Raw genomic sequence first — 14,775 nt, 5'->3', positions numbered from 1 at the left:
TATTTTTAAGACACAAAATTCAAAAATTATTGACTTTTAAGGTTATTTTTGTTTTCATGAATTTTTTTGCAATGTTTTAATTAAAATGTTACCAGTTTTAGCTGAAATTGTAACCTAATTAATTATCAAAATTGGCTTATAGTAAATGAAAATTTTCAATAATGTTTTAAAAATGCTTTTGATATGAAGAAATATTTTCAATATCTTCAGTTTGATTCAGAGCTTCCTGATATCCCTTAATGAGCACGTGGAACTGACTGAGTTTGGCTAGGTTTAAAAGCCAGTTATTAGTGAACATTGGAGTAGTGAACAGCCAACAGCTAACAGCAGAGTTTCTGTGGTAATTTGTAAGTGAGTTTGGTTGGGAAGTTTTTCTTTTTTTCTAGTTATAGGATCTTGGAAAAGAAGACAATGATAGCTATTAAGACACACTAGAAATGACCAGAGGAGGAGAGGACAGAAAGAAGATGGTTGGATGCAGAAGCTGCGGGATGTACATCATTCTTGAGAGGATATCTGATGGAAGCTACTAATGCATGAAATGTCACCTGATAGAGTTCATGGCAGAGAAGATTCAAGGATTAGAGATGCAGCTGGAGACGATGGAATTCAGATGGGTATTTGAAGGAATAATGCAGGAAAGGAGAGAGGAGGTGGTACAGACAACTCAAGATTTATGGACACTTCCTGAACAAAAGGAGCTAGAGGGGGGACTGCCAGGAGAGGAGTGTGATCCATGGAAGAATATGACCATGAGGACAAGGCAGAGGAAAAGACCAGTTAGTGGTGGTGAAATTGAGTTGAGTGACAGGTCTGCAGCACTGGGAAATGAAGAGGAGAAACAGATAGAAGATGAGGTGCGAGAAAGAAACGAAGGGAAGCCAATCCTGCAGAAGAGAGGAAGAGATGATGAAGATGATGTACAAGGGACCGCTAGAGAGAACATAAAACAGATTCATACCAACACCAGCAGGAGGCAGGTCTATGTGACTGGGGACTCCATACTCACCAGATCAGATCCACAGAACGGGAGAGCATGCTGTCTGCCAGAATCAAAGATACGAGATGTGGAGGTGAGGCTGGAGAAGATCCTGAGGGGGGCGCAAGGGGAAAAGCCACTGATTGTGCTGCATGTGGAGATGAATGGCCTGGCTAGATTCCCGCTGGAATGGATCAAGAACGACTGCGCTGGGCTGGGTGAGATGCTTCAAGAAGTGGAAGCTCAGGTGATCTTCAGTGAAATACTTCAGGTCCCTACAGAAGGAGGGCAAAGGCATGACAAGGTAACGAAGATGAACAGATGGCTCAGGGATTGGTGCTATGAGGAAGGTTTGGGGGATGAGCGACCATTGGGAGGCATCCACAAAAAGAAGAATCTTCTCAACTGATGGACTCCACTTGAACACCTGGAGTATTATCCTTCTGGGATCCATGCTGTCATGACTGATAAAAGAAGAGCTTTAAACTAGGAGATGAGGGGAGAAGATTGGGAGAGACTCATGAAATCTCCACGCCTGGCTTCAATACACAGCAGCAGGAAAATCAACTAAATGAAGATACAATAAGGAATAATGGGACACTACAAGGTAGAAAACTGGGTGAGGCCTGAGTGAAACAACTGAAGTGTTTGTACACAAATGCAATGAGTCTGGGCAATAAAATGGAGGAACTGGAACTACTGGTGCAATAGGTCAAATCAGATATTATAGTAATTACAGATGGAATAGCACTCATTACTGGAGGAATACAGGTATTGAAGGGTATGTGCTGTTTAGGAGAGAAGGGAATAAAGGCAAAGGGGGTGGGGTAGTGTTGTACATCAACGAAGCAATACACTGCAAAGAAATATGAAGCGATAGTATGGACCAAACAGAATCTGTTAGGTTCAAAATCACTTTGTGGAAGGATGGTAAAGGCGGTTCTGTTGGGATGGTTTTAGGGGCCTACTATAGATCCCCAGGGTCAGTCTCTCTCCATTATGGAAAGTGATCTCTTTAATATTAGAGAGAGAAATATTTTTGGGAATTGTCATAATAGAAAACTTTAACTTCCCAGATATAGATTGGAGAATAAATGCTGCTAATACCAGTAGGACCCAGGTATTCTTGGCTGTGATAGATGACGGTTTTCTTCATCAAATTGTCACTGAACCAACAAGAGGTGATGCAATTTTAGACTTGATTTTAGTAAGTAGCGAGGACATCACAGAAGAGTTGCTTATAGGACATGACTTTGGATTGAGTGATCACGAGTTGATTCAGTTTAAATTAAATGTAAGGATAATCAAAATCATGTCATCATCTGTGGTTTTTGATTTCTAAAGGGAAGCCTTTGGGAATTTAAGGGAATTAGTTAAATAAGTCAACTGGACTGAAGAACTCAAGGACTTAAATGTACAGGAGGCTTACAATTTCTTCAAATCAGTTTTACAAAAACTATCTGAAAGTTGCATCCGGCGAAAGGGGGAAAAAACTTGTATGGATAGACTCCAAACCCGGCTGGATGAATAACCATCTCAAAAAAGTTGTTAGGCATAAGCAGAGAGTCTATATGGAATGGAAAAAGGGGCTGATCAGCAAAGGAAGCCATGTTGTGGAGGTTAGAAAATGTAGGAATAAAGTGAGAATTACTAAAAGACAGGCTGACTTAGCTCTTGCCAAAAAAAAAAAAAAAAAGGTAAAAAGAGAGTATGGAAGCATGAGGTTGGGGTGCTATGCAGAGGGAAAGGAAGGAGATTAAAGATAATCTAGATATGGCCCAAAAACTAAATGAATACTTTGCTTCAGATTTCAGTAACAATGGTAATATGGAACACGTGCATGAATATAGTGTGGGTGATAGAAATGAGTATATAGAAATGGAAATTGCCACATCAGAGGTGGAAGAAAAATTTAAATCTCCAATTTTGGGGATCAGATAATTCCATCCCAGAATACTGAAAGAACCAACACGTGAGATTGCTAGTCCAGTAACAAGGATTTTAAATACCTCTTTCTGTTCAGGGATAGTACCAAATGACTGGAGAATAGCTAATGTCATACCTATATTTAAGAAAGGGGAAAAAAGTGATCCGAACAATTACAGTCTGACCTCAGTAGAATGCCAGGCTTTAGAGAAAACTGTGAAGAAAAGAATAATTTAAATTCATGGAGGTAAAGGGAAAGTAGTGCAGTGTTGGTTTACCAAAGGTAGATCATGCTGTAGTACCCTGATTTCCTTCTTTGAGAAAAGAACTGATTTTTTTCAATAAGGGAAGTGCAGTAGATCTAATTTTTTTGGACTTCAGTAAAGCATTTGACATGGTAACACATGGGAAATTATTAGTCAAATTAGGAAAGATGGAGATCAGTACAAGCATTGTACAGTAACTAAGGAATTGGCTAAAGGGGAGAATGTAAAGGATTGTGCTGAAAGGTGACTTATTGGACTGCAGAGAGTTCTTCGAGGGTTGGTCTTGGGACTAATCTTAGTCAATATTTGTATTAATGACCTTGGCACAAAAAGCAGGAGCGCGCTAATGAAATTTGCTGATGATCTGAAGTTGGGAGGCATTGTCAATGCAGAAGAGGATTGGAATATTGAACAGGAAAATCTGGATGGCCTTGAAGACTGGAGTGACTGAAATGGGATGAAATTCAATAGTACACAGTGCAAGGTCTTGTAGTTAGGGTCTAATAATCAGAATTTCTGATTCAAGCTGGTGGCTCATCAGTTTGAAAGTGACCGAGGAGGAGAGAGACCTGGGTGTGTGGGTCGATCACAGGATGAGTATGAGCCACCAGTGTGGTGAGGCTCTGAAAGGCAGATGCGATCCTAGGATGTATTAGGCGAGGCATTTCCAGTAGAGGGAGAGAAGTATTAATACCATTGTACAAGGCATTCATAAGACCTCATTTGTAATTCTATGTACAATTCCAGTCACCCGTATTCAAGAAAGATGGGTTTGAACTGGAAGAGGTGGAGAGAAGAGCTACGGGGGGATGTAGGTTCTATCTTAGGAGAGCAGTCTGGAAGATCTTGGTTTGTTTAGTTTTGTAAAAAGAAGGCTGAGAGGGGATATGATTGCTCTCTTTAAATACATTGGCGGGGGGCGGGGGTAAATACTAAGGAGGGTGAAGAGCTATTTAAGCTAAAGGACAAGGTTGGCAGAAGCACCAATTGGTATAAACTGGTCACAAAAAAATTAAAGGTGGAAATTAGAAAAAGGTTTCCAACCATCAGAGGGAGGTGGTTCTGGAATAGCCTCCCAGTAGGAATTGTGGTGGCAAACAACTTAATTAGTTTAGAGAGAGAGCTGGACAAATTTATGAGTGCTCTTGTACAATGGGGTTGCTTGTGATATAGGGGGAGGGCTTAATAGCCCTGGGGCTCACTCTGGTTTTGTTCCTAAAGCTCATGCTTCAGGGTTTCAGTTGGCCACTGGCAAAGGTCAGGAAGGGAACCCTTCCTTCCCCATTGTATTCTGGGAGGTTTTTTAATCTTCTTCCTCTGAAGCACCAGAGATGGCTACAGGTGGAGATGGGACATTGGACAGGGCACTGAGGTGGTACCAAGAAGTCTCTCCTTCATGAGCATGGCTGGCTGGTTCTTGCTTACATGCGCTGGGTCTAACTGATCACCATATATTGGGTCAGGAAGGAATTTCCCCCCCAGATCAGGTTGGCAGTGACTTTGGGGGGCATGAGAGTTTGCCTTCCTTTGCAGTGTGTGGGTGTGGGACACTTGTTAGGATTATCTGGGTATATCTCACTTAATCATTTCCCTGCCATTGTAGAGACCTCAGGCACTGGTGCACCTTGATCCCTCCTAATATTTGACTGTGGAACATAACAGTCTAGTCTCCTGTGGGTCTCATTTACTTTGGTCCCGTTTCCATTGCTGGTTTTAGTGTGCAGGTGCTGGGTGGTGGTAGCGGCCTGCAATATACAGGAGGTCAGACTAGATGATCTAGTGATCCCTTCTGACTTTAAAACTCTATGACTTTGTTTCCTGTTCCAACATAAGGACATAAGAACGGCCATACTGGGTCAGACCAATGGTCCATCTAGCCCAGCATCCTGTCTCCCAACACCGGCCAATGCCAGGTAATGAATAGAACAGGCAATCATTGAGTGATCCTTTCCCTATTGTCCACTCTGAGCTTCTGGCAATCAGAAAAGGGCAGTGGTCTCCAACCTTTTTAAGCACAAGATCATTTTTTGAATGCAAGTGCAATCCAGGATCTACCTCAAAGAAAATGTAGAAATAACAGTACACACAGACCCAAACACCCTTGCCCCACCCCTTCTCCAAGGCCCCACCTCGCTCACTCCATCCCCCCTTCCTTCTGTTGCTCACTCTCTCCCACCCTCACTCACTTTCACCGGGCTGGGACAGGGGGTTGGGGTGTGGGAGGGGGTGTGGTCTCTGGGCTGGGGCCGAGGGGCTCTGGGCTGAGGCTGGAGCAGGGGGTTGGGGTACAGGAGGGGGTTCAGGGTGTGGCTTCTGGGAGGGAGTTTGGGTGAAGGAGGGGGTTCAGGGCTGGGGAAGGAGGTTGGGGTGCAGGAGGGAATGTGGGGTGCTGACTCCGGAAGGGGGCTCAGGGTTCGGGCAATGGGTTGGGGTGCAGGGTGCAGGCTCTGGAAAGGGGCTGGGGCAGGGGGTTGGAGTGCAGGCTCTGGGACAGGATTGGGGTATGGGATGGGGCTCAGGGCTGGGGTGCAGGAGGGGGTGTGGGGTGCGGGCTCTGGGAGGGAGTTTGGGTGCGGGGGGGCTTAGGGCTGAGGCAAGGGGTTGGGGTACAGGAAGCTGTTCAGGGCTGGGACAGGGGGTTGGGGTGCAGGCTCCAGCCAGGCGCTGCTTACCTCAGGTGGTTCTGGGCAGTGGGGCTAAGGCAGGCTCCCTGCCTGCCCTGGCCCTGCGCCACTCCCAGAATCGGCTGGCATGTCCAGCAGCAGCTCCTGAGGCAGAAGGGGCAGATGGCTGTATGCTCTGCCCCTGAATGCAGGCACTGCCCCCGCAGCTCCCATTGGCCGCAGTTCCCCATTCCCAATGGGAACTGCGGGGGCGGTGCCTGCAGGCAAGGACAGTGCAAGAGACCCCCTGCACCCACCGGGGGCTGCAAGAATGTGCTGGCTGCTTCCAGGAGTGGCACGGGGCCAGAGCAGGCAGGGAGCCTGCCTTAGCCCTGCTGTGCCACCGGACTGTTAGCGGCTGATCTCCTAGTTTGGCTGAAAGAGGATTGGTAACCCTAGACTGAGACTGAGATCGACTGTCAGAGGCTCCATGATCAACCAGTCGATCGCAATTTACCGGTTGGTGACCACTGGACTAGTGACACCCAGAGCATGGGATTTCATACCTGACCATCTTAGTTAATAGTCATTGATGGACCTATCCTCCATGAACTCTAATTCTTTTTTGAACCCTGTTATAGTTTTGGCCTTCACAACATCCCATGGTAACAAGTTCCACAGGTTGCCTGTGCGTTGTGTGAAGAAACACTTCCTTTTGCTTGTTTTAAACCTGCTGCCTATTAATTTCATTGGGTGACCCCTGGTTCTTGTATTATGTGAAGGAGTAAATATCACTTCCTTTATTCACTTTCTCCACAGCATTCATGATTTTATAGACTACTATCATATCCCCTCTTAGTCATCTCTTCCAAGCTGAAAACTCCTAGTCTTTTTAATCTCTCCTCATACAGAAGGTGTTCCATACCCTTAATCAGTTTTGTTGCTCTCCTCTGTATCTTTTTCAATTCTAATGTATCTTTTTTGAGATGCGATGACCGGAACTGAATGCACTATTCAAGGTGTGAATGTACTTGGATTTATATAGTGGCATTATGATACTTTCCATCTTATTGTATATTCTTTTCCTAATGGTTCCTAACATTCTGCTCGCTTTTTTGACTGCTGCTGCATGTTGAGTGGACATTTTCAGAGAACTATTCACAGTGACTCGAAGATCTCTTTCTTGAGGGGTAACTGCTAATTTAGATCCCATCATTTTGTATGTTTGTTTGGGATTGTGTTTTCCAATGTGCATTACTTTGCATTTATCAACATTGAATTTCTTCTGCCATTTTGTTGCCTAGTCACTCAGTTTTGTAAGATCCCTCTGTAACTCTTTGCAGTCTGCTTTGGACTTAACTATCTTGAGTAGTTTTGTAGCATCTGCAAATTTTGCCACCTCACTGTTTACCCCTTTTTCCGGATCATTTATGAATATGTTGAACAGTAGTGGTCCCAGTACAGACCCCTGGAGGACACCACTATTTACCTCTCTCCATTCTGAAAACTGACCATTTAGTCTTACTAGGGCTGTCAAGCAATTACAAAAATTAATTGCGATTAATCGTATGATTAATCGCACTGTTAAAGAATAATAGAATGCCATTTATTTAAATATTTTGGATTTTTTCTACATTTTCAAATATATTGATTTCAATTACAACACAGAATACAAAGTGTACACTGCTCACTTTATATTTATTTTTGATTACAAATATTTGCACTGTAAAAAAACAAAAGAAATAGTATTTTTCAATTCACCTCATACAAGTACTGTAGTGCAATCTCTTTATCATGAAAATTGAACTTACAAATGTAGAATTATGAACAAAAAAAACCTGCCTTTAAAAATAAAACAATGTAAAATTTTAGAGTCTGCAAGTCCACTCAGTCCTACTTTTTGTTCAGCCAATAGCTCAGACAAACAAGTTTGTTTACATTTGAGGAGATAATGCTGCCCACTTCTTGTTTATAATGTCACCTGAAAGTGAGAACAGGTGTCCTCATGGCACTGTTGTAGCCAGCATCGCAAGATATTTACGTACAATATGTGCTAAAAATTCATATGTCCCTTCATGCTTCAACCACCATTCCAGGGGACATGCGTCCATGCTGATGACGGCTTTTGCTTAATAACAATCCAATGCAGTGAGGACCGACGCATGTTCATTTTCATTATTTGAGTCAGATGCCACCAGCAGAAGGTTGATTTTCTTTTTTGGTGGTTTGGATTCTGTAGTTTCCACATCGGAATGTTGCTCTTTTAAGACTTCTGAAAGCAAGCTCCACACCTCGTCCCTCTCAGATTTTGAAAGACACTTCAGATTCTTAAACCTTGGGTCAAGTGCTGTAGCTATCTTTAGAAACCTCACATTGGTACCTGCTTTGTGTTTTGTGAAATGTGCAGTGAAAGTGTTCTTAAAATGAACAATGTGCTGGGTCATCATCCAAGACTGCTATAATATGAAATATATGGCAGAATGTGGGTAAAAAGAGCAGGGGACATACAATTCTCCCCTAAAGAGTTAGGTTAGGGGCTAGGGGTTTATTACAGGATTGGGTGGGTGAGATTCTGTGGCCTGCGTTATGCAGGACGTCAGACTAGATGATCATAATGGTCCCTTCTGACCTTAAAATCTATGACTCTAAGGAGTTCAGTCACAAATTTAATTAACACACTTTTTTTTAACGAGCGTCATCAACATGGAAGCATTCCTCTGAAATGGTGGCCAAAGCATGAAAGGGCATACGAATGTTTAGCATATCTGGCATATAAATACCTTGCAATGCCGGCTACAAAAGTGCCATGCAAATGCTGTTCTCACTTTTGGGTGACATTGTAAATAAGAAAAGGGCAGCATTATCTCCTGTAAATATAAACAAACTTGTTTGTCTTAGCGATTGGCTGAACAAGAAGTAGGACTGAGTGGACTTGTAGGCTCTGAAGTTTTACATTGTTTTGGTTTTAAGTGCAGTTATGTAACACAAAAAAAATCAACATTTGTAAGTTGCACTTTCATGATGAAGAGATTGCACTACAGTACTTGTATGAGGTGAATTGAAAAATACTATTTCTTTTGTTTATCATTTTTACAGTGCAAATATTTGTAATCAAAATAATATACACTTTGATTTAAATTACAACACAGAATACCATATATACATGAAAATATAGAAAAACATCCAAAATATGTAATAAATTTCAATTGATATTCTATTGTTTAACAGTGCGATAAAAACTGTGATTAATCATGATTAATTTTTTTAATCGCGATTACTTTTTTTGAGTTAATTTTGTGAGTTGACTGAGATTAATCGACAGCCCTATTCCTACCTTTGGTTCCTGTTTTCTAACCCATTACTGAGCCATGAGAGGACCTTCCTTCTTATCCCATGACAGCTTACTTTGCTTAAGTGCCATTAGTGAGGGACCTTGTCAAGGCTTTCTGAAAATCCAAGTACACTAGATCCACTGGATCACCCTTATCCACAGGTTTGCTGACTCCTCAAAGAATGCTAATAGATCGGTAAGGCATGATTTCCCTTTACAGAAACCATGCTGACTTTTCCCTACCAAATTATGTTCATCTATGTGTCTAATAATTCTGTTCTTTACTATAGTTTCAACCAATTTCCCTGGTATTGAAGTTAGGCTTACTGGCCTGTAATTGCCAGGATCACCTCCAGAGCCTTATTTTAAAAATTGGTGTCACATTAGCTATCCTCCTGAAGCTGATTTAAATGGCTCGTTACATACCCCAGTTAGTAGTTCTGCAATTTCATACTGCAGTTCCTTCATAACTCTTGGGTGACTACCATCTGGTCCTGGTGACTTATTACTGTTTAATTTATCAATTTGTTCCAAAACCTTCTCTACTGACACTTCAGTCGGGGACAGTTCCTCAGATTTCTCACCTAAAAAGAATGGCTCAGGTGTGGGAATCTCCCTGACATCTTCTCCAGTGATGACTAATGCAAAGAATTCAGTTGGCTTCTCCACAATGGTCTTATCTTCCTTGAGTGCTCCTTTCGTACCTTGATCATCCAGTGGCCCCATTTATTGTTTAGCAGGCTTCCTGCTTCTGATGAACTTAATTTTTTTCACTGTTAGTTTTTGAGTCTTTGGCTAGTTGCTCTTCATATTCTTTTTTTGGCCTTCCTAATTATACTTTTACTGACTTGCCAGAGTTTATGCTACTTTCTATTCATGTCTAATGCTATAATTTTACATCACTTAAATGAAGTTGCTGTTCTTTCATTTTGGGATGGAGATCAATTATATCTATAATAAGGAAGCCCAACCACTCTGCCTTTATAATGGACAGTTGAGAGATATGTTTAATTATGTTTCACTTTGACAGTCAGTCTAAGTTTCTCAGACATGCAGACATGCTGCTTCCCCTTGTTAGTATCATCTTCCATGTTTATCATTTAACCCAGTGGTTCTCAACTCGTGGCCCAATCAGCACACAGCTGTGGCTCACGTGATATCTTCAGAACCGTAACTAGTGTGGGGTGGGAGGGGCATCTGCCCCGGGCACAGAGGTGGTAGCAGGATGCAAAAACAGGGCAGCACAGGATTGAGCCCACTGTCAGCCGCCTCCCGGCAGGATCAGGCCTAGTAGCATTGGCAGGAGGCCTGGGTGCTCAGTGCCCCCTACCCTGCAGAATCGCGGGTCCAGTGACCTCGACTGGAGCAGGATCCCCAGCACTAGGCCCGCAGCAGCAGGTGGGCGGGGTGGGCTGCACAGCTCAGCTAGGTGCAGCCAAGGTAGGAGACCAGTGACGATGGGGGAGGGGTATGCAGGGGGCTAGGGCTGTAGGGAGGGGAGTGCAGGGGGTTGAGGTGTGGGGACAGGGGGTGCAGCTGGTCCATGGGGGACAGACTCTAGGTAGGGGAAGTGGTGGCTGGGGCACAGTCCCTGGATGGGAGGGATTGAGTGCTGGGGGGCTGGATGCTGGGGGCAGTTGCTGGGGGGGGCAGTCCCTAGTTGGGGGGCTGGGTGCCTAGAGGGCAGTCCCTGGGTTGTGGACTAGGTGCTGGAAGGGTCAGTCCCTGGAGGGCTCGTGTGCCAGCCCAGTGCTGGGCGGGGAGTCTGGATGCTGGGGGGACTGTCCCTAGCTGGGGGGCACCCCGCATTGGACAGTGCTCCCCATCTTTGCAGGCAGGATCCACAGCCACACTCTCCGGGCTCTCAGCATATACATTGTGTGGATGCAGCCCACATAACACACAGAGAGCTGCATATGCAGCCCACAACAGTAAATAGCTTGAGAACTACTGAACCTATTGATGGCAGAAAATTCCTCAACTAATAAAATCATGCCTGTATATTGACTGTGCATATATAAGCAACAATTCCATTCAATGTAGTTTTCTGTGTATACTTTCCCTTTTAAATGAATGGATTGTGGGGCCATACTCTTGGTTTTTGGGTCCAGAAAGTCTGTTACTTATATTTTTGAAAATTTGTCTGTAGAGAAACCTACCATAAGGATGAAAGAAAGGAACGCAGATGTTTGTGATTTCTTTATTACTACTTTGGGTGTGCGTGAGGGGATCTTTTAGCAGTTTTTCAGATCAAGAATCTCCCTTTTGTGTATGAATCCAGCTGAGGTAAATCTGATTTACAGCTCTTATTCATGTTAGTTCAAAGCACAATTATCAGAGTGGAATTTGGTCAGGATACTGAAGTTAACATCTCTCCTGTAGGGACACCATGGGCAGAAATGGTTGAGAGGATCATATCTCATCTGAAAGAGGAAGTACTGACCCTATAAATACTGTTTCAGGAAGGATATTGTAGCATCAGACTCACGCAGATTGACTAATGCTGTAGCATCAGTTCTTATGTCTGTTCAATGCTGTAGTATTAAAGGTGGTACTTTCTGGAAGTACACCATAGTGTGGCTGTTGAACATGCTTGTGTATTCTGCAAGTATTGTGGGATGGCCTGAGAAGATAGCACCAAGAGCAAGCATTTTGATTGCTGGCCATTTTATGCATATAGATCAAAAGCTGTGATCATGTAGGTGATTTGCAGGATGTGTGTGTAAAATTTTTACACTGTAGCATTTTGCAGCCTGTAAAATTTTGCATCCAGTATTAAGAATTACAATTTCATGTTGCTACTACTGACATACGTTTTGAAATGAGTTGGGATTATAATTTGACTCTTCGTTTTATGGCCCCTTAGCATGGGGAGAAAGAGAAAACAGTGGAGATGCAAACCTGAGGTCCACTGGTAACTTCAGTTTAAATGCACCATTTCTTTTTCCACCTCTCCCATCATCCTCTCCCTTTTGTTTTCTCTCAGTGTTCCCCCCATTACTTCTTTATTCTCTCTGCATCCCCCTTTCTCCCAATTCTTCCCTTTTCCTTCCCCACAACCATTTGGTTCAACCATTTGGTTCATCCTTCCTTTTTGTTTCCAATCTGTTTAACATTTTCAGTTTTATGAAAGCGCCTGTTGGCCTGTACTCTACTCTGCCCCCAGAAATAGGGAATGTAGCTGATCCTTTTTGACGCACTGCTAGTCTGGCCAGGATTTGTGGGTGGGTAAGTGGGAATGGCTTGATAAAGAGGTGGAAAAATCTCTTTACTCATTCAGGGTGAGTCCCAACATTTCTCATGTGAATGGTCTACAGAATCTAGCTTTCATTTAAAAAGGAGTAAACCTGAAGGAGTTTGATGCCCAGCTTCCATTGACTTTTTAAAACCCCCAGCTTAAGCCCAGCCTCTGGTTGCAAAGGTAACCTTGCTCATGCAAAGCAAGGTTAAACTGATGCAGTGCTGCCTTTTAAGAGGGGGAGGGCAGGCAAAGAAGAGACACTGAACAGACAGCCACAACATGGTGAAGAGAAGACTGTTTAGAGACATGGGGAGGCAAGATGTGGATTGTTTGGCAGGTGAATGCACACACATGCTCTTTTAACAGCAAGGTGGGTCTCTTTGTTGGGACACTGGATTTTTAGTTGAGCTAGTATGTTTTTGAAAAGGGGATTTTGCAGAGCTGATCTAATATAATATATGGGAACAGTTCTCACACATTACCATACACATTGTCAACATTTACAGCCACCTCTGATTTCTGTTTACATTCCTATACAATATTGATTTTTTTCCTATTTGTTTGCTTTGCTTTTAATGACAGATTAATTTCCGGTGCAAACCAACGTTCCGAGAGGGGGGCTCCAGATCTCCAAGAGAAGTAAGTAATTTATGACTAACGATTGCTCCCCTCTATGATTTATGCACCTGTTCCTGGAGTAGGAACAGTGCTTTTAGACTCACTGGAGCCTTAGAAAGAGAACTGGCCCCCTTTGGGACACATTCTCTTCTTCACAAGGAATATAAAATGAATTCTAGACAAATAGCCACATTAGTTATATCAACAACATCAGTTTCTTTTCTTTCCATATTCCCTCATCCATTCTCTCTTTTTTCTCCCCAATCATTCTTTTTTCATATTCTCTTACTTATATTTCATATTCTTCCTTTCTTATTTTCTGTCTTTCAACCAGTTTTTCTGATTTTTCTATCTCTGCATCTCTCCATTATTTCTTTGCTTTCTTTCACCCTCTTTCCCCTCACTTTGCCAATAGTACTTTCAGTTTTTCAAGTCTCTTGTTAGCTTACAGAATTAAAAATGACAAAACCTCAAGAAATGCAAAAGTTAATTCCAACTGCAGTCTGAATTTGGCCACATTACAGATGCTGTATGTTTTACAGTATTTATGCATGTATTTAATGACATAAACCCTAAGGAACATATTTTAGAAGAATAAACAGGCACAGAAAAAAGCACATGTGCAACAAAGTAGAGTCAATATAGTTGTTGAAGCTTATTTCCTGTCTTCATGTCAGGCTTTCACATTTTATGTCCTAGATGTTTAGATTTTTTTTAATCAAGAAAAAGAAGGAAAAAAGTAGAGCTGTTTTGCTTGTGTAATATCCCAGCTTTATTGATAAGCCAGATAGTAGTAGCTGTTAAAAGGAAGTTTCAGAGTTCAGGAAAAGATTTTAAAGTGTAGGGTAGAGGGTATGGCATAAATTATTGGCTAGACTGAGAGTTTACTCTTAACCCATAGCAAGGGACAGTGCATAGTTGTGCTGTCCCGCGGGCAGACCTGGTGACTCTTAGGAAGGGTTGGCAGGATTTCATTTTTATTTTTTTAATTATTTTGACCTTTAATATTGATGTTTATTTTTAAGTGTCTTTTCATTTTTATCTACTTAAATTTTCACAGTTGCACAAAATCATGGATTTTCAGCATTTATTATTTTTATCAATTTAAATTTTCATAGTTGGGGGAATTATGGGGGGGGTCAGACAATAATTATTTAATAACAATAAATGTTGAAATTCAAAAAGCTAAAGCTTTGTGACTGTTAAAACACAAATTGTCAGCATCATGCGTCAAAATGTACAAAACAAACAGCTTTAAATCAAACTGCAATAAGATCTCAAGCAGCATATTTCTTTGCCTATGTCTATTACTATCGATGGAAACATTTTTCAGTGGTTTGTCTGTGTACAGTGAAATCGATATTTATCAACACTGACCAATAAAAATCGAAACCTTCCAAGCCTGCTCTGAGGCTACATCTACGGTTGGCACTAGGGGTGCAATCCACAGCTTGCACAGACGTACGCCAGCTCTCACTGAGCTAGTATGCTAAAAGTAGTAGCGTATTACCAGCTGCCCTGAGTACAAACCCTCCCAGACTCCATGGGTACACACTCAGGATGGTTAGCCTGAGCTGCCACTTGCTGCTGCCCATGCTACTCTGGCTACACTACTATTTTTCAAAAAGAAAAGGAGTACTTGTGGCACCTTAGAGACTAACACATTTATTTGAGCATAAGCTTTCTTGAGCTACAGCTGAAAGCTTATGCTCAAATAAATGGGTTAGTCTCTAAGGTGCCACAAGTACTCCTTTTCTTTTTGCGAATACAGACTAACACGGCTGTTACTCTGACTACTCTTTTTAGCATGC

General features: G+C 42.4%; 1 protein-coding gene across 6 annotated transcripts in view; it reads left to right on the top strand.

Moving 5' to 3' along the window:
• The window catches only part of DGKI (diacylglycerol kinase iota), a 286,887-nt gene that overhangs the window by 114,700 nt on the left and 157,412 nt on the right, over window positions 1-14,775 (top strand). For all 6 annotated transcript variants that reach the window (XM_074939900.1, XM_074939905.1, XM_074939893.1 and 3 more), the window contains exon 5: window positions 12,929-12,985. In XM_074939900.1, the coding sequence (XP_074796001.1) occupies window positions 12,929-12,985 (57 nt within the window). The remainder of the gene's footprint in view (window positions 1-12,928; window positions 12,986-14,775) is intronic.

Source organism: Natator depressus, chromosome 1 (genome assembly GCF_965152275.1).
Source record: "Natator depressus isolate rNatDep1 chromosome 1, rNatDep2.hap1, whole genome shotgun sequence".
NCBI lineage: Eukaryota > Metazoa > Chordata > Testudines > Cheloniidae > Natator > Natator depressus.
The sequence above is the reverse complement of the archived record's forward strand: the minus strand, read 5'-3'. Positions and strand labels throughout refer to the sequence as shown.